At 46.2% G+C, this 20,283-nt stretch overlaps 1 protein-coding gene across 1 annotated transcript in view; it reads left to right on the top strand.

Annotated features, from left to right (window-relative positions):
* The window catches only part of NCBP1 (nuclear cap binding protein subunit 1), a 103,503-nt gene extending 84,797 nt beyond the window's left edge, over positions 1-18,706 (top strand). The window contains exons 20-23 of the mRNA XM_073549730.1: positions 10,345-10,459; positions 17,696-17,818; positions 17,916-18,029; positions 18,122-18,706. Coding sequence (XP_073405831.1) covers positions 10,345-10,459; positions 17,696-17,818; positions 17,916-18,029; positions 18,122-18,235 — 466 coding nt within the window. The 3' untranslated portion in view covers positions 18,236-18,706. The remainder of the gene's footprint in view (positions 1-10,344; positions 10,460-17,695; positions 17,819-17,915; positions 18,030-18,121) is intronic.
* Positions 18,707-20,283: the final 1,577 nt, after the last annotated feature.

Below are 20,283 nucleotides of genomic sequence, written 5' to 3'. Positions count from 1 at the left end.
TTTTTGTGAAAAAAGAAAAAAAAAATTTTCCCCTCATTCTACCAGTTTTTGGATTCATTTTACATTTTGATCGGACTATTCTGAACACGACAGTATCATGTGATGTGGTGTTGTTAATATTTTTAAAAAGGGTGATTTGAGTTTTAGGTGACTTGAAGCTGCAATCATCCTATCTCTTGTACTAGACATAGTCGTGATTTTAGCTATGCATATTTCCTATGAACACCAGCTAAATGCTGGCTTTCACTGAAGTAGTGGAACGACAGGTACTGGGGTTTTCAGGAGGCCCTGGCTGTCCTGACAATCCATTGGTGCCTCACTTCACGGTGGTGTCAATGAATACAAGGAATGGAACACATCTCTTGTTAGTGTGTTTTTAAATGCTGCTATCAAAGATTGACATTGGCATTTCGCAGGTTAAGCTGCGGGCGGGGTTCCACTCCATCCACACCACGGCGGTTAGAGCCAGATGATTCAATAAATCAGCGTTCATATGCTGGGAAATATGTGGTCTGTGCTTGCCTGTCATGAAGGGGTTAAAGCGAATCTGTCAGTAGTATGAACCCTCTTAAACTGTCTATATGGGCATGCAGGTTATAGGAAGCAGAGTAAAGTGATACCTTGATATCTACGATCCAATGTTTTATTCCAGAGAGCGCCATGTTTTTATTATATATAAATGAACTGTTCCAGATTAGGGGCAGAACATTGATCAAAGTGAGAATCTGCCTCCAGAGCTTATTTTTAATAAAAGGATGTGTTATCTGTGTGAGACATGTAACACAGTAAAGTAGAACTGAGTTTTGTCTCATAACAAACCTTTTGGCAGCTGCAACTCTCACAGCTCTGCTGTACTGCAACACAGACTAGACTGCCTGTGAGATGGAACCTGCAGATGTCAGTTATAATTACACACAGCTCTTTAACCCCTTCACTACCAAGGGTGGTTTGCACGTTAACTCCCGGGCCAATTTTTACAATTCTGACCACTGTCCCTTTATGAGGTAATAACTCTGAAACGCTTCCATGGATCCCGGTGACTCTGACATTGTTTTCTCGTGACATATTGTACTTCATGTTAGTGGTAAAATTTAATTCAAATAACTTGCATTTATTTGTGGGAAAAAAATGGAAATTTGGCAAAAAAATTTAAAATTTCGCAATTTTCCAACTTTGAATTTTTGTGCCCCTAAATCACAGAGATACGGCACACAAAAAACTTAAGTAACATTTCCCACATGTGTACTTGAAGGGAAGGAGCGCCGTTTGACTTTTTCAATGAAAAATTGGCTGGAATTCAGATCGGACGCCATGTCACGTTTGGAGAGCCCCTGATGTACCTAAGCAGTGAAACCCCCCATAAGTGACCCCATTTTGGAAACTAGACCCCCCAAGGAACTTATCTAGATATGTGGTGAGAACTTTGAACCCACAAGGGCTTCATAGAGTTTATAACGTACAGCGGTATAATTACAAAATCATATTTTTCCACAAAAATGATCTTTTCACCCCCAATTTTTATTTTCCCAAGGGTAACAGGACCCTAAAACTTATTGTGCAATTTGTCCTGAGTACGCTGATACCCCATATGTGGATGTAAACGACTATTTGGGCGCATGGCAGAGCTCAGAAGGGAAGCAGCGCCATTTGACTTTTTTTGGCTGGAACGGAGATCGGACACCATGTCGCGTTTGGAAAGCCCCTGATGTACCAAAACAGTGAAAACCCACCACAAATGACACCATTTTGGAAACTAGACCCCCCCATGGAACTTATCTAGATGTATGGTGAGCACTTTGAACCCCCCCAGTGCTTCACAGAAGTTTATAACGCCCGGGCGTGAAAATAAAAAAATCGTATATTTTCCACAAACATGATCTTTTAGTCACCAATTTTTTTATTTTCCCAAGGGTACCAGGAGAAATTGGACCCCAAAAGCTGTTGTCAAATTTGTCCTGAGTACACACATGTGGGAGAAAACTACTGTATGGGCACACGTCGGGGCTCGGAAGGGAAGTAGTGACGTTTTGGAATGCAGACTTTGATGGAATGGTCTGCTGGTGTCACGTTGCCTTTGGAGAGCCCCTGATGTACCTAAACAGTAGAAACCCCCCCACAAATGACCCCATTTTGGAAACTAGACCTCCCACGGAAGTAATCTATATGTGTGGTGAACACTTTGAACCCCCAAGTGCTTCACGGAATTTTATAACGCCCGGGCGTGAAAATAAAAAAATCATTTTTTTTCCACAAAAATGATATTTTTGCCCCCAATTTTTTATTTTTCTAAGAGTAACAGGAGAAATTGGACCCCAAAAGTTGTTTTGCTATTTGTCCTGAGTAGGCTGATACCCTATATGTGGGGGTAAAACACTGTTTGGGCGCATGGCAGAGCTTGGAAGGGAAGGAGCACCATTTGACTTTTTCAACGCAGAATTAGCTGGAATTGAGATCAGACACCATGTTGCGTTTGGAGAGCACCTGATATGCCCAAACAGTGGAAACCCCCCAATTCTAACTCCAACCTTAACCCCAACACACCCCTAACCCTAATCTCAGCCCTAGCCCTAACCCTAATGGGAAAATGGAAATAAATACATTTTCTTTTAATTTTATTTTATTCGATCGTCCATGACAGCACCACCAGAGAGAGGGGATCCGCCCTTTAGGAACAGGAAACCTACAGATACAAAAAGGGTGGCACCTCTCCCACGCATCAGTTGGTTTCCTGTTCCTAGAGGACAGGACTCTCTACAGATCGTCCGTCAGAATCATCATGGAATACCCAGGCCGGCTGACCGACCCAGGTAGCGAGGGGGTCTCCTACCTCGGTCAGTGCGGGGTCCCTGGAAGCGCCACGGTGGGGCCGGGTAGGTCACCACGACAGTGGATGAAGCAGGTGGAGCAAGGGTCCGGTGGATGCCGTCTCCAGAGCCAGCACCTGGTAGGTATGCCCCGGTGCGCTTCCCCAGGCCCGGTCCTCCGGGTCAGTGCTGTCTCCTGGCCGGGCTCATGGCGGCGGGCGCGGGGGGTGCTGGCACTCCGGGCGGGCCTGCGCGGCTCCTTCGCGCGCGCTCCCGCAGGGCTCTGTGAGCGGCGGAAGTGACGCGGCGGAAGGGGCGGAGCGATAGCGCCGATACCGGAAGTCGGGTGCCGGCGGCCTCCGGTCGAGCGCCGCGGGTGCATGCCGGTCCGGGGGTCGCGCGGCGACCCGGCGAAGGCGAGGGGGGCCGGAGCATGGGGGAGGGAACGCAAATGCCGGGTGGGTGGTGCTAGGGCAGTATGCCTGCTGACCCGGACAGGAGGCCATATAAGGCAGATGGGGACGCCGCTGGGGTGCTTCTGAAGGCCCCAGCAATGGAGACGTCGGAAGCCCCCTTAGTCCAGCAGGACGAGACGCAGGAACACCCGCAGAAACAGGCGAGTGGCCAGCAGAAGAGACAGAAACGAACCAGCGACCAGAGCCGCGAAAGTTCCTCCAGAAAGGACCCCCCTGCCTCCCTCCGTGATCCGGTACCTGCCTCATCTGCATGGGTAAGAGATCTCCGTGAATGTACCCTGATGCAGTGTTCCTTTATGTTTTTTTTCAGGGGAAGAAGGTTACGGGAAAACAGAAACACAGGGAATGTGCCCTCTGTAGTTCCCCCCTACCAGATGGCCACCCTAAAAAATTATGCCAGCCATGCATACGGCAGACGGTAGCGGAAGAGACACCTGACTTCACTTCAAACCTGAGAGACATGATCAGGGCAGAAATGAAAGCTTTACCTCAAAGAGAACCTTCTAGAAGAAGAGAGGCTAGTGGTTCGGGCTCGGAGGCTTCAGTCGCCCCTGGGAAAGGGGACAATTCCTCGGACTCCTCGGCCTCCTCGTCGTCTTCCTCGGATGAAGACTCTAGCCGGTTCTGCTTCCCCTTAGAACAGATGGACAAATTAGTGAAAGCTATACGGTCCACCATGGGGGTAGCGGACAAAAAACGAGAACTCTCAGCACAGGACATTATGTTCGGGGGGTTGGACCCCAAAAAACGTAAAGCCTTTCCATTGAACGAAAAGGTTCAGAGCCTAATTGATAGAGAATGGAAGAGACCGGAGAAAAGGGGCTCCATGCCACCAGCCTTTAAGCGGAGATACCCCTTCGATGACCCGGTAGTAAACAGATGGGATAAAGCCCCGAAACTAGATGCTGCAGTAGCCAAAGCATCTAAAAAATCCGCCATACCATTTGACGATATGGCCTCCCTGAAAGATCCGTTAGATAAGAAAGCAGATTCTTTCCTTAAAGGGACATGGGAGATGTCAGCAGGCGCGTTAAGACCAGCGGTAGCTGCCACCTGTACAGCCAGATCCATGATGGTCTGGCTAGATTCCGAACTAAGAGATGGAGCTTCAAGATCGTCTATTCGGAAAAATTTACCCATCATTCAGAATGCCGCAGCGTTTTTAGCCGATGCTTCTGCAGACTCTGCAAGAATGGCGGCAAAAGCCGCAGGTCTGTCTAATGCAGCGCGAAGAGCGCTCTGGTTAAAATGCTGGCCAGGAGATATTCAAACCCGGTCCCGTCTCTGTTCCATTCCCTGCGAGGGGGAGTACCTATTCGGTCCCGTCTTGGACGAATTGTTGGAGAAAGCTGGAGATGACAAAAAGAAATTTCCCAGTCTCCCGAACCCCTCGTACAGACGTCCCTTCGCCAGGAAAGGGGTTTTCCGGAGAAGGTCGTCCAGAGATCAGGGCAGATGGGATGATAAAAAAAGGAAAGGTACAGGATTCATGTTTGGGGGAGGGCGCCAGGAAGGTCCAGCTCGGGACACGAAAAAGCCGCCCCAATGACTAGTGGCCCCAGTAGGAGGGAGACTAGCTGCCTTCTACCCATCCTGGTCTCTGATCTCCAATAGCAGCTGGATATTGGGGATAATAGCCGTGGGACTACGACTAGAGTTTTCTAGGGTTCCCCTTGATCAATTTAAAATCACCCCACTCAGGTCATCTGCGGCAGAACAAGCTGCCCTGGAAGCCGAGGTTCATAACCTGTACGCTAAGAAAGTCCTGATTAGAGGTTCCAGAGGAAGAATGGGGGAAGGGATTCTACTCCCCTCTGTTCCTGGTCCGCAAACCGGACAGCTCCTTTAGGACAATAATTAACCTTAAAGCCCTCAACAAATTTTTGGTCATACGTCCCTTTAAGATGGAAACGATTAAATCTGCAATAAAATTGCTGTTCCAAAACTGCTTCATGGTCGTGTTAGATTTAAAAGACGCATACTACCATATACCCATCCATGCAGGCCATCAGCGGTTCCTCAGAGTGGCGGTTCAGTTGGATGGGTCAATTCGACATTTCCAATATGCGGCCCTCCCTTTTGGAGTGGCAGTCGCTCCCCGAGTGTTTACTAAGGTGATAGCGGAGGTCATGGCCCATCTACGTGAATCAAACATTCTGGTGATCCCCTACCTGGACGATTTTCTTATTGTAGGAAAAACGGCGAACCATTGTTTACAACAGCTACAAAAGGCAATGTCTGCCCTAGAACGGTTAGGATGGTTGCTGAACGTCAAAAAGTCCCGGTTGCAGCCAATGAAAGTCCAACAATTTTTGGGCCTAACCCTGGATTCTGAAAAACAGGAATGCCGTCTGCCTCCGGACAAGCTTGTTCGCCTCCATTATCAGATCCTGAACGCCTCCAATAACCCCACCATGTCCCTCAGAAAAGCCATGTCCCTTCTAGGCTCTCTCTCGGCCTGTATCCCGGCAGTCCAGTGGGCCCAGTTTCATGCAAGGAAACTACAGAGCGAGGTCTTATTACATCAAAAAGTCCTTGGAGGTTACTTGGAGGGTCAGCTAACCTTATCCCGTAACACAAGGGAGTCCCTAGAGTGGTGGTTACACAAGGATAACTTATTAAAAGGGGTGCCCTGGGAGTATAACGTAACCCGCATAGTCACCACGGATGCCAATCCTTACGGTTGGGGAGCTCATATGGGTGAAATTTTAGTCCAGGACCGATGGCAACATCATCAGTTAGGAATGTCATCTAACCTAAAAGAATTAACGGCAGTAGAACAGGCGGCTAAAAAGCTCCTTGTGTATCTACAGGGCCATCATGTGCGAGTGTTCTCCGACAATCAGGTCACCGTGGCATACATCAATCGCCAAGGCGGGACTCGTTCCAGACCCCTGATGTTGGTAGCAGAACGGTTGTTCCATCTAGCAGAACAATACTTCCTATCTTTAACAGCATTGCATATAAAAGGAAAAGACAACATCACGGCAGACTTTTTAAGCCGCAATCGGCTAAAGCAAGGGGAATGGTCTTTAAACACCTCCATATTCAAACTGATTGTTCAAAAGTGGGGATATCCAGAGGTAGACCTATTTGCCACCAGAGACAACACTCAATTGGAACAATTCTGCTCCCTGAATCCCAGAGAAAATCCTCTGGCGGTAGATGCCTTCCTGATAAACTGGGACTTCAAACTAGCCTACGCCTTCCCTCCCCTATCTCTTCTACCCCTAGTGATGAGGAAAATCAGGAAAGACAGAGCAAGGGTGATAGTCATCGCTCCGTTTTGGCCCAGGAGAGCATGGTTCTCATGCCTCAGGACCATGTCGGTGTCCGATCCTTGGGTTCTGCCGGACATCCCGGATCTCCTGTCCCAGGGCCCAGTCTTCCATCCTCAGGTGGCTGGCCTTCATCTGACAGCGTGGAGTTTGAACGGTCATTATTAGAAGAAAAGGGTTTCTCCGCAGACCTAATTAACACCCTTCTTAAAAGTAGGAAAATCATTACCACAAAAATTTACGTCAGGATTTGGAAAAAATTCCTTCAAAACTCAGAAGTTATCGCTGGGGATTCAGCACCTATAATGCAGATATTAGAGTTCCTACAAAAAGGTCTAGACATGGGACTCTCTACCAGTACCCTTAAAGTACAAGTGTCAGCCTTGGGGGCTCTGTTTAGCTGCAACATTTCTGGTAATTATTGGATAAGCAGATTCATTAAGGCAGCAGGTAGATCCAGGCCAATAATGAAGGATAGGTTTATGCCGTGGGACTTGAACCTAGTCCTCACTGCTATGACAGAGACTCCATTCGAACCTATCTCGTCGGCTTCCCTAAAAATCCTGTCCCTCAAGGTAGCCTTCCTGGTAGCTCTGACATCAGCTCGCAGAATAAGCGATATTCAGGCTTTATCTAGGTGTCCTCCTTATTTACAGTTTAAAGAGGATAGGGTAATACTTAGACCTGATCCAGCGTACTTGCCAAAGGTAGTTTCTAGTTTCCATAGGACGCAGGAGATAGTTCTGCCATCCTTCCTCCCTAATCCAACTAATGAGAAGGAAAGGAAACTACACACCCTGGATGTCAGGAGAGGCCTCATAGAATATCTGTCAGTCACTGATCCCTGGAAGAAAGATAATGCCCTATTTATCTCTCATCAAGGCCCCAGAAAAGGTTGTAGAGCATCAAAAAATACACTAGCCAGATGGATTAGAGAGGCGATTGCAATAGCATACACATCAAAGGGCAGGTCGCCACCCGGAAAGCTGAGGGCGCATTCCACCAGGGCAATGGCAACCTCATGGGCCGAAAGATCAGAAGTCTCCATCGACCAGATATGTAAGGCGGCTACTTGGTCCTCTCCGAGCACCTTTTATAGTCATTATAGGCTAGACCTAGGTGCTTCCACAGACCTCTCTTTTGGTATAAGGGTGCTGCAGGCTGTAGTCCCTCCCTAAAGCTGATATTACTCTCTGTAGATCTCTCTGGTGGTGCTGTCATGGACGATCGAATAAAGTCTTAGTTACTCACCGGTTAACGGTATTTTTCGGAGTCCATGACAGCACCCGTATATTCCCTCCCTTTAGTTTAATTGGGGTGTGCACGTCTTTTTTCTTGTTTATACTCACTGGTGATAAAAGTTATAATTGTAAAGAATACTGTACATAAATCATGCATTAACCTTGGAAGTTCTCTTGTGCTCTGTAATCCAACTGATGCGTGGGAGAGGTGCCACCCTTTTTGTATCTGTAGGTTTCCTGTTCCTAAAGGGCGGATCCCCTCTCTCTGGTGGTGCTGTCATGGACTCCGAAAAATACCGTTAACCGGTGAGTAACTAAGACTTTTCCCTAGCTAAGGGGGTGATAACGGGGGGTTTTATTTACTATTTATGGCGGTTTTTATATTTGGCAGCTGTCACACGCTAAAAGACGCTTTTTATTGTAAAAAGTTTTTGCATCACCACATATTGAGAGCTATAATTTTTCCATATTTTGACCCACTGAGTCATGTGAGGTCTTATTTTTTGCGGGACGAGTTGACGCTTTTTATTTGGTATCATTTTCGGGCACGTGACATCTTTTGATCGCTTTTTATTCCGATTTTTGGGACGCAGAATGAACAAAAACCAGCATTTCATGAATTTCTTTTGGGGGGTGCGTTTACACCGTTCCGCCTGTGGTAAAATTAATAAAGCGCTTTTATTCTTCAGGTCAGTACGGTTACAGCGATGCCTCATTTAGATCTTTTTTTTATGTTTTGGCGTTTTTGTGCACTGAAAACAATTATTTTTGCATCGCTTTATTCTGCGAGCTATAACTTTTTTATTTTTTTGCTGGTGATGCTGTATGGCGGCTCGTTTTTTGCGAGATAAGATGACGTTTTCAGCAGTACCATGGATATTTATATGCGTCTTTTTGATCGCGCGTTATTTCACTTTTTGTTCGGCGGTATGATAAATCATTATTTTTTGCTTCGTTTATTTTTATTTTTTAAGGGGTTCACTAAAGGGGTTAACTAATGGGACAGTTTTATAGGGCGGGTCGTTACGGATGCGGCGATACCAAATGTGTACTTTTATTGTGTTTTTTTGTTTTTTTTTATTTCCAAAAGATGAATTTATTAGGGAATATTTGTTTTTATATATATTTTTTTTTAATTTTTACACTTTTTTTTTTTTTTTTTTTACTTTATTACGCTGTCCTTTTGACAGATCGCTGATCTGTCACATCACAGATCACTGTGACAGATCAGCTATCTGTCACAGGCAGTGCTGCAGGCTTCCTCCTTGCCTTCGCTCTGCAGGCACCCGAAGGTCCCCATCATAGTAACATAGTAATTAAGGTTGAAGGGAGACTTTAAGTCCATCTAGTTGAACCCATATCCTATCCTAACTTGCCCTAACATGTTGATCCAGAGGAAGGCAAAAAAAACCCATGTGGCAAACCGTAAGCTTCACATTGGGTAAAAAAATTCCTTCCCGACTCCACATACGGCAATCAGACTAGCTCCCTGGATCAACGCAACACTAAGGAAACTAGTGTGTATACCCTGTAATATTATACTTTTCAAGAAAGGCATCCAGTCCCCTCTTAAATTTTAGTAGGGAATCACTCATTACAACATCATATGGCAGAGAGTTCCATCGCCATCTTGGATCCAGGGAAATGCAGGGAAAGAGCCCCCCGCAGCAGCGCTGTACATTACACTGCTGTGGGGGGCTCAGGGAAGCACGGAGGGAGCTCTCTCCCTGCCGATGCTTCCCTTTAACCCCCGGTACACCGCGATCGTGTTTGATCGCGGTGTGCAAGGAGTTAACGTGACGGGGCGGTCCATGACCGCCCCTGACACATTGTGCCGGGTGTCAGCTGTGATAATCAGCTGACACCCGGCCGTGATCAGCGGCGCTCACCACGTGGGCGCCGCTGATCGCTATGACGTAATATTCTGTCCATGGGAATTAGGTCCAGGGTCACATGGACGGAATATTACGTCCATTGTAGGTAAGGGGTTAATCACAAATTGTAAATTGCTACAATTCTCTTGTGCTTTCAATGAAAAGTTTTAAATGTCGTCGTCTCCTGAGGTTTTATGAAATCCGTTGAATGGTGCCTGTCAGGATAACGGGAAAAATGCCCATTACCTGCCAAATGTGCATGTGAAAGTGAATGGCAACCCTGTAATATCATATTGTGATCTAGAGATTGCTGCTAGTAGGCTACTTTAAATAAATGTGGCTTGATCTGCTGAACACTGGACCTCATTTATACATGTGTATATTCTAAGTGAAAACCTTTCCTGACGAGAGAGGACTGTTAAAGCAGCCGACCAGAGAACATTTTCATCTGGAATGTATGAGCAATTATATGGTTCTTTAACAAACACAGATGAATGTGGTCATCAGGTGTCAACATACTTTTTAGCTGCATAGTTTATATATTGTTTTCTTCCGTTTTGGCCCTGCGTAATAGCGGCACGTAGATGGCCAAAGCATGAACTGTAATAATGACTTTCTCATAAAACAACTTGTTTGCCTTTTAGAAATAACTTTAAATATATTTTTATTAGGTTATACGTATGGGAAACTTTGCACTCCACAGTTAGAAAAATGAGTAAGCATGTCCAAAAAATCCAGAAGGAGTTGGAGGATTCTAAGCAACGACTAGCCAAGCAGCACAAGCGGGTAAGTGGCCAATCCTGCTATCAACACATTCCCATCTTGTGATTGCTAAATTAATCGTTTACATTAATCAGTACTGATGTATCAGTTATAATTCTTAACCCTTTCATGATCAGCTACATTTTTATGTATGCATATATAATGTATATGTGTATATGCCCATTTCTTTCTGCACTTTGGTGTGTTTCCATTGTAACTGTAGTTTTCAATGACTCCATTAGAATAATCATGTAATGCAAGGAAATACAGGTAAAAAAAAGCCGTTGTTTATACAGTTTTTCATTTTGCAGTAAAATTGACCTGGAAATCTGATTCTCCAGGGCAGTACTATTATGGCAATACCAAATCTATAAGGCTGTATTTTGTTTCCAATCTACCCCCTCCTCACCACCATCATCACCACATTGATAAGCTTTTGTTTTGTTTGGGGTTTTTTTGCACTCAGAGCTGAAGGTTTTATGAATATTATTTTGGGGTCCATATGTACTTCTAATGGATGTTTTTTAATTTTATGGTTGTGCCAGAGGGAATTCAACCCACTCCCATATCACCAGTGAAACGCATATTATCGTTACATGGTTGTGAACAGATTAATTACCAGTTGTAAAATTTGAACATTGTGGATGCTGCATCTAATCAATTGTTCTTACAGTGTTAGATGGTGATTTAGTGCCTCTTACCCTGACTAATATTGGAGATACAATTACCGTATGCTTCTTCACGATAATTCGCCTGTCTAAATACTGGCTGGCAGTCACCCGAGATACAAGGAGAACAATCATTCAGCAAGCTGGTTTTCAAGCTTCCTTTAAAAATCCTCAACTGGTCACCCAAACTGGTATCAATTAAAAAAAAAAAAAAAAAAAAATCTTTGTCACACTAAAAAAGCAAGTATTCCATCTCCATCGATTGAAAACGCAACGTGTCATGGCGATACAAGCTAAAAATGTTCATGAATTTATTTCATCTTTCGAGGTCACCACCTGACAGCACACTGGAGGACGTCCTTCTCATCCGCAGTGGGACAGGAAACCAAGAGCGTTTAAAAGGATCCTCCCCCTACCACCCTTCAGTGTTTTTCCTGTCTCACTGCGGATAGTAACGACGGGAGGAAGATCCAGTCCGTTCCGCGCAGCAGATGGTCAGGATCGGGGGGCCCCGCCTTTCCCTTCCTACCTGAGGAATTCTGCAGCTGATACCCGGCACAGGGTCCCTCAGCCCGTCCAGTGTAGCGCTGCTCCTGGACACGGGGTCGCTTCCTCCCGACGGGGGCTCTCGACCCTGGACGCCACCACCACCACCGATATACGGGTACCGAGGCCGTCTCTGGGGAGTCCACTGGCCCCACAAGCGGACCCCGGCAGAGGACCGCTGCACTTCTTCCCCCGCTGTGAGACGCGGCAGGTCAGCGCACCGTGCCCGGGACCAGAGCGCGCTACCTCCGCCCACATCGTCAGGCCGGGGCTCGCGCGTCACCGGACCGTGGCATCACTTCCGGTCGCGTCATCAAAGGCGACCGCCCGGCGCTTCAGGCAACTGACCGGCACCATCTGAGAGAGGGGGCAAGGTTCGGGCGGTGGAGCGGATTGGCAGGAGGGAAGAAGACAGCGGTATGCAGGCCCTGCGGTAGTAAGAGCCGGATGCTACCCCCCCCCCCCCTCCCCCCGCCCACTAACAAGTTCCGGTGTCTCCACAGGCAGACAGCCACAGTGAGCCTCTCTATCCAGAATGGAGGACCAGGTGGAGACAGGAACAGAGAGCCAGGGTCACGTGAGTAGCTTCAAATGAGGTCATGGCAGGGCCCCAGTAAGACAGACCCCACAGAACACGTACTTTGTGTTCCAGGGGGGAACCTCCACCTCAGAAAGGAGACCCGGAGGAAGGATAAGAAGTGTCCAGTCTGCTCTAAGAAGCTAAAGGACACATGGCAAAAGACCCTCTGCGATGCATGTACAAAGCGCATAATGGGGGAGGAACAGGCTACTCTCATGTCTAACATGAGAGCGATAATTAGAGAGGAAGTACAGGCTTCGGTGTCCGGCCTAGCCATGTCCCAAGCCCCGCAGGTGAACCCCTAGGCATCCAGAAAGAGGCAGAGGGAGTCAGACACGTCTTCTGAAGACATCCTGTCTGAATCAGACGCAGAGGAGGAGGAGATATCTCTTTGCATCCGGCGATACGCATGAGCAGTTGGGGGCAATGCGGCAGACTATGCAGATTTAGGAACCCCCGACTACTCTCTCAATACAGGATGAGATGTTCGGGGGGGTTGCGCTCCCAGACTTCGATGGTCTTCCCAGTAAATACCCATATACGGGCTATGATATTAGACGAGTGGGAGGAAGCAGAGAAGAGATTAACTATTCCCCGAGACTTCAGGCTTCGCCTGCCGTTTGACCCAGAGGAGGTCAAGGTCTGGGAGGAGGTCCCTAAAATCGATATCCCAGTGGCGAGAGTATCAAAAAAGACAGCCATTCCGTTCGAGGACTCCTCAAGTTTAAAGGAGCTCCTAGATCGGAAGGCAGACAGGCTCATAAAGAGGGCCTGGGAGAGTTCAGCGGCAGTCATAAAAACAAATATAGCTGTGACATCAGTGGCACGCTCCATGCATCTATGGATAGATGATTTGGAGGAACACTTGTCAGATAGAAACCACTTGTCAGAGGGAAACTATTCTAAAATCCCTTCCCTTGCTGAAATTAAGCTACGGGGTTTTTGGCTGATGCCTCAGCATAGTCCGTTAGATTCACGGCCAGAAGCCAATTTTTGTCCAACACAGCCAGAAGAGCTATCTGGCTTAAAAGTTGGTCAGGTGACATGCAGTCAAAGAATAAACTGTGCTCATTTCCCTTCTCGGGGGGGGTAGAGTCTTCGGGCCCGTACTTGATGATATCTTAGAGAAGGCGTCAGAAGAAAAAAAGGGGTTCCCTGAAGAGAAACGTAGAAAGTATCAGCCCTTTTGTAGACCCAGTTACAACCAGAGAATGGACTACAGACGAAAGGGAAAGTCGGGTCGATGGAGCTACCCCAAAGGGGGCGAGGCTAGAAATAGGAGCAGAGATACCATCTTCTCCGGCCCAGGGTCTAGCTCCCGGAAAAAATACCGCCACCAGAGTAGGGGGGGGCGACTGCTCAAATTCAGGGGAGAATGGCGGGAGGTTACCACCAGCCCCTGGGTACTACGGGTAATTTCTCAAGGGTACAAGATAGAGTTCAACTCCCTACCCCCGAACAGGTTCTTAGTGACCAGCTCACAACTCTGTCCGACCTCCCCCATGTGGTTGGATATCCAGGACCTCCTAGAAATGGAGGCAATCATGCCAGTACCTGCACAAGAGGAAAGGGGAGGACACTACTCAAGCCTCTTCGCAATAAAAAAAACATCGGGGAGACCAGGACCATAATAAATCTCAAGCCCCTAAACAAGTGGGAGTGGGTAGCATACAAACGCTTCAAGATGGAATCAATAAGATCCACGATTCCGTTGCTGGGAGAAGCGGTGGTAATGTGCACGCTCGATTTAAAAAGTGCGTATTACCACGTCCCCATCCACCCAGACCACCAAAAATATCTCAGGTTTGCGGTCGAAAAGGAGGGCAGGATACACCACTACCAGTTTCGCTGCCTCCCCTTTGGCCTAGCATCAGCCCCAAGAGTCTTCACAAAGGTAATGGTAGAAGTAGTGGCCTACCTAAGAGCCCGAAACATCACGGTGGTCCCGTACTTAGACGACTTCTTAATCGTAGCAGATTCAGCAGCCCAGCTCAGGGTTGACTGTCAGTCCTTGATCTCCACGCTGCAGAGGTTGGGTTGGATCATAAATTGGTCAAAATCAGATCTTACACCCAAGCCCAGAATAAAATTTTTGGGGGTCATGCTGGACTCGGAAAGAAGAATGTCCTATCTTCCAGAGGAAAAGCAGACCAGCATACCAAGGAAGATTCGTCAGTTCTCAAAGAACCTGGTATCGATCAGAGACGCAATGAGGATCCTGGGGCTGATGACTTCGTACATTTCCTGTGTCAGATGGAGTCAATTCCACTCCCGCAAACTACAACGGGCAGTCCTAGCGTCCTGGGACAGAAGGCAGGGCTCACTGGACAAGAAAATGGTTAATCCCCAAGGTCAGAAGGTTGCTCTTGTGGTGGACCATCCCAAGAAACCTAAAAACCAGTGTCTCGTGGATTCAGTCTCCAGAAATCGTAGTAACCACAGACGCAAGTCTGTATGGCTGGGGTGGACACGTCGGTGGAAAGTACTACCAGGGACGATGGAGTCGGGAGGACAGCAGCAGGACTTCCAACTTTAGAGAGCTACATGTGGTCTGGAAGGTACTACTCGTCGCCTGGTCTCGGGTGAAGAACAAGCACGTCAAAATTCTGTCGGACAATATCACGACAGTAGCCTTTCTCCGCCACCGGGGCGGACCAAGACACCCGGCACTACAGTGCCTAGCCGAACAATTCTTCAGAAGGGGCGGAAAGAGGTCCGCTCAATCTCAGCAGTACATCTGGAAGGCACCAGGAACCAAGTTGCGGACTTCTTCAGCAGAAGAATAATAACCGCAACAGACTGGGAACTCAACGACGAGGTGTTCAGCAGCCTGTGCGACCGCTGGGGACAACCGGAAATAGACCTGTTTGCGGACAAGGGGAACACAAAGGTCAGAGCCTTCTACTCCCTGAACCCTGTGGGAAACCCGACAGGGATAGATGCTCTATCACAGTCCTGGAGCAGGGGCCTGTTGTACGCCTTCCCGCCTCTAGCTCTCATTCCACGGGTTCTCAGGAAGGTCTACGAGGACAGAGCCAGGGTCATATTGGTGGTCCCCTATTGGCCAAGGAGAAGTTGGTTTCCTCTACTCAGGAAGATATCACGGGAAGATCCCATTCTTCTGCCAAAAAGAGAAGACCTACTTCACCAGGGACTGGTCTTCCACCAAAGGCCAGAAGTGCTCAAGTTATCAGCCTGGTTCCTGAGCAGCAGGTCCTAAGAGCAAGAGGTCTATCGACGAAGTCATATCCACTCTACAAGCGAGTAGGAAGCCCGTGACAGCAGCAATATAGAACAAGATCTGGAAAAAATTTTGCAGCTTTTGTGGAGAGGCGACAGTTGAGACTGACAACCCCACATCCCAAAGATCCTTGACTTCTTACAGGCAGGGTTCAAAAAGGGCCTTAGGGTACCGTTACACCTAGCGATGCACCAGCGATCCCGACTAGCGATATGACGCGGTCAGGATCGTTGGTGCATCGCTAGGTGGTCGCTAGTGAGCTGCCACTCAGGCAGATCTCACTAGCGACATCGCTGGGGACGGGGATCGCTACTTACCTGTCAGACGCGGCGATCCTGCGTCCTCCCGCCCGGCTCCACGCGTCGCTCGTTGTCACAGCAGGAAGCGCCGCAGGAAGTGACCGACGAGGAATGATCCAGCAGCTTCTCGCGCGATCAGCGATAACCAGCGGGGGAGCCGGTCGGAGGTAAGTATCACATGCAGCGATATCGCTAGTAATATCGCTGCAATGTCACAAAATCGGTGACTTTGCAGCGATATTGCTAGCGATATCGCAGTGTGTAACGGGGGCTTTAGACCCAGCACTCTGAGTGCAGATTGCGGCCTTGAGCGTGTTCTATGACACAACCTTATCAGCTCACCCTTGGATAGCCCGGTTCTTGAGGGCGGTGCAGAGGCTTAAACCCTTGATAAGAAAGACGTCCCTCCTTGGGACCTCAACCTAGTTCTCAATGCGCTATGTAGACAGCCATACCAGCTAGGGGTAGAAATAAGTTTCGGGAACCTCTCTGAAGACTGCGTTCCTAGTGGCATTTACGTCAGCCAAAAGACATGGGGAACTTCAGGCCCTATCGGTCCAAGATCCCTACTTATAAATATTCGATGACTGGTTAGTCCTAAAACTCGACCCGGCTTTTCTCGCCAAGGTTATCTCAGACTCGAACATGAATCAGGAGGTAGTGTCCCCTCATTTTGCCAGTTTCCTAAAAATAGCAAGGAAAAAGCTTACCATAACCTGGATGTCAGTGAAACAGTTCTAACATACCTGGACGCAACCAGACCTTGGAGGCAGGATAATAATCTTTGTCCAGTTCAGAGGCCCGAATAAGGGGAAAAAGGTGTCGAAATCCACAATAGCAAGGTGGATTAAATCCATTATTAGCACAACGTACAGAGCACAGGGTCAGAACCCCCTGGGGAGCCTTAGAGCCCACTCAACTAGAGGCATGGCCAGAGAGGGGGGAGCCTCGGCAGAACAGATCTGCAAAGCAGCATCTTAGGCCAGTCTCAGTACGTTCTCTAAACACTATAAATTAGACGTGGCCTCCGCACAATTGGCATTTGGGAGAAAGGTGCTCCATGCGGTAGTCCCACCCTAGGACCAATATTCTTTGGTACTACTCCAGCGTGCTGTCAGGTGGTGACTTGGAAAACGGTAATTAGACCTACCGGTAATTGTGTTTCCAGGAATCCATCCTGACAGCACTATTAGTTCCCTCCCGACAAACACGTCCATACAACTGTGATGTAATGTGTATGAAAAATGTTGGTTTAAATAAAAATTTATTTTTGAATCCATCCAGATGTGTTACTCTGTGAAATCACTGAAGGGTTGTAGGGGGAGGATCCTTTTAACTCGTGGTTTCCTTTCCCACTGCGGATGAGAAGGATGTCCTCCAGTGTGCTGTCAGGATGGATTCCTGGAAACACAATTACCGGTAGGTCTAATTACCGGTTTTTCCCAACTTGGGAAAAAAAAAACTTGGGTATCTCTAACTATTTTTCTGGAGAATCATGCTGACAGGTCACTTTCACTACACAATGAATGCTGAAAAAACAACCCCCCTTTCCCAAATGAGAAACAAGTATGCTGAATTGTTTTTTGTGCAATTTTACAGCACATGGATTATTTTTTTATGCACTAAACTTTATCAGCATGCACAAGAGACAAACGCAGGAAAAAAAAGACAAAAATCACAGCAAAACTTTTTTTTTTTTTTTTCTTCCAGCAAGTTTCTTACTGCCAAGAAAGCAGGTTTTGCTTGCGGGGAAAAACGCAACGTGAGCAAAGCCTTTATAGCTCTCGTAACAAGTGGAGAGAAAAACGAAAATTAAGAAATTACTCTCGTTTGGGAAGGGGTTAAAATAAACTGCAGCCAAAGGTTTTCTAAAGCTAGACAATCCCTTGACTCTATATGATCTAATTATACATGTGTATTTTTTAGAGGGATAATGATGACGACAGTGGAAGAGAGGACGGACCCTTGGAGGAACAAATTGAGCGCTTACAAGAGAAAGTGGAGTCTGCGCAGAGCGAACAAAAAAATCTTTTTCTTGTAATTTTCCAGGTACTACAAAAAATAGCCCATTCTTAATTGCCCTTTTCTTCCCTATTTTCACCTCTAGCCAGAGTCCAGTTGCAGTGTGTATAAATCTTTTTTTCAGCGTTTTATTATGATCCTCACGGAACACTTGGTTCGATGTGAAACTGGTGGCATTGATGTGATTACTCCATGGTATAAGAACTGCATAGAGAGACTGCAGCAAATCTTTTTACTGGTTGGTATATTACTAAATTACAAGGTTGATTTTGAGTTGCACAAAAGTAGTGCTGAGAAGATATGATAATTTTTTTTTTCTCTTTTGTTTAGCACCATCAGATAATCCAGCAATACATGGTGACTTTGGAGAACCTCTTGTTCACAGGAGAACTGGACCACCATATTCTGACAGTCTTCCAGCAGTTCTGTGCCTTGCAGGCTTAGACAACCAAGCTAATGTCTCAGCTCTGCCATGGGAGACTTGTAGGAAGATGCCTGGCAATGCTTTTATCAAGGACTCAAACATTGATGTGATAAAAATCAACGGAGTGCAGAAATATGTAGTATTTAAAATATCTGGCTTCAGATTTACAACTGTCATAGGTTGTTTTCTAACATTTTTTTAGTTTTTGTTTCTTTGTTTGTTTAATAGCCATGATGCTTTAGTCCTTGATCTCCTCCACTCTCCTCATATTTGTAGTCTTTACCCTGGGCTATTTTAATGTTTTGCTAGGTCTCCATGTTGTAATGTGAAGTACGGAGTCAGAGGGGATATTAATAGACAATGTCCTTATTTTTATTTTTTTCTATCTACAGATGTGCAATTTTTGCTTGCATTTTTTCATTATCTTCCCATCAAATGTATTTTTGTTGAAAGTGTCTCAATTTAAATACAAAAAATACTTTTTGTTTTTATTTGTTTATTCGCTGTATTTTTAACTTGCTTATTGATGGCATGATCCTGAAAGTAAAGAGCAATTCAATTATGAAAATAACTTGAAATAAAATGCTCGGTCTGCTGATGAGTAGCAGGAGTGGTCCTGGAACTCACAAGACTCCCTGAAGGTTTGCCAGGTTTTGTAATGTGAGAGCAACATGATGTAGTGGTTGAGACCCCAATTTCTGCAGTGTCACTTTCTGGTCTGCATGCTGTCATTTTTAATGTAAACCGTTTTCTCTGCTGCAGATCTACAAGAGCTCAGAATGCTGAACCCTGTATCTCCCACACCACTGATTTAGCAGCTTTCTGTCAGTATATAGTGTACTCAGAAATCTGTTAATCAGTGGTGGGGGTGTGGCTACACTGAGACTTTGACTAGGAGGCATGACACCTAGGCCTGTAGTGATAATCTCCTGCTGATAATACACTGATTCTATGTTCACTGTAGCAGCCTATTAAGTGACACATTGCTGGAATCTGAGTCTCAGCAGGTTTTTGCTATGCAATCTGAGAGCAGCATGATGTGGGGGTAATAACACTTTAAAAGGAGCTTGCCATCTTCATAAATGATATTGTGTATGGTGTTTCTAACCCATGCCATTTTGCAATTGATATTTATTGAAATTTGCAACTGTTTGAGATATGAACTCCCATGGACACCTCCCCCCAACAAAACCACCCTACTGCTTGTGCAAAAACTTGCTTGAGCATGGTTATCGTGTAATCATGGCCAATTTCAGCAAAGTGCTTACAAGCTAGATGGCGGCAGGTGTTTAATATCTGAAGAACAGCTGAATTTTAATAAGTGTTAAATTGCAAAAGTGCTTGCAAGCAAGCACTAGCTATGCATTTATGAAGTTGGGACTAACCCTTTAAAGAGACACTGGGACATATTGATCAACAAACTTGTGGTATTTGAAGACTGTCTAATTTATCGAAGTGGTTGATTACTTATACTAAACAAATGGTTTAGCTTACTTTAATAGAGTCAAGTATGCCATAATTTTGGCATGTCATTAAAGGCTTTTTCCCACTCAAAAGTTAATGTTAATAAATATATCTTTGAATAATAATAATAAAATCCACATTTGGATGTATTTAAAAAAAAAAAAAAAAAAGTTCCTGTGCTGAGTTAATCTTATAAATGTGCTCCTGCTGTGTACTGTGTAATGTCTGTGTCTGACCGTACAGGAACATGGTCTGATCGTACCACAGCTCCTGGGCAGGGGAGGAAGCAAAAGAGGATACAGACAGGACAGCAGGGGGATCACTGCTGATTATTTCTTTAAAGTAAAACATTAAAAAAAAAACAGGAAGGGAAATGCTTTACCTCACAGAATCAACTGTGATCCCCTGCTGCAATGTCTTTAATCATATCCAATTGTGGAGATTATTATAATTATTATATCGCTTGATTAAAATTAACTTTTGTTCGCGAGAAAACTCCTCTTTAACCCCTTTCTGTCATGTGACGTACTATCCCGTCCATGTGCCCTGGGACTTAATTCCCAGGGACGGGATAGTACGTCACAGTGATCAGCGGTGCCCACGT

This window comes from Dendrobates tinctorius, unplaced genomic scaffold, assembly GCF_039654945.1.
Source record: "Dendrobates tinctorius isolate UK_male_01 unplaced genomic scaffold, ASM3965494v1 ptg000160l, whole genome shotgun sequence".
Lineage (NCBI taxonomy): Eukaryota > Metazoa > Chordata > Amphibia > Anura > Dendrobatidae > Dendrobates > Dendrobates tinctorius.
Note: the sequence above shows the minus strand (reverse complement) of the source record. Positions and strands in the feature narration are given on the sequence as shown.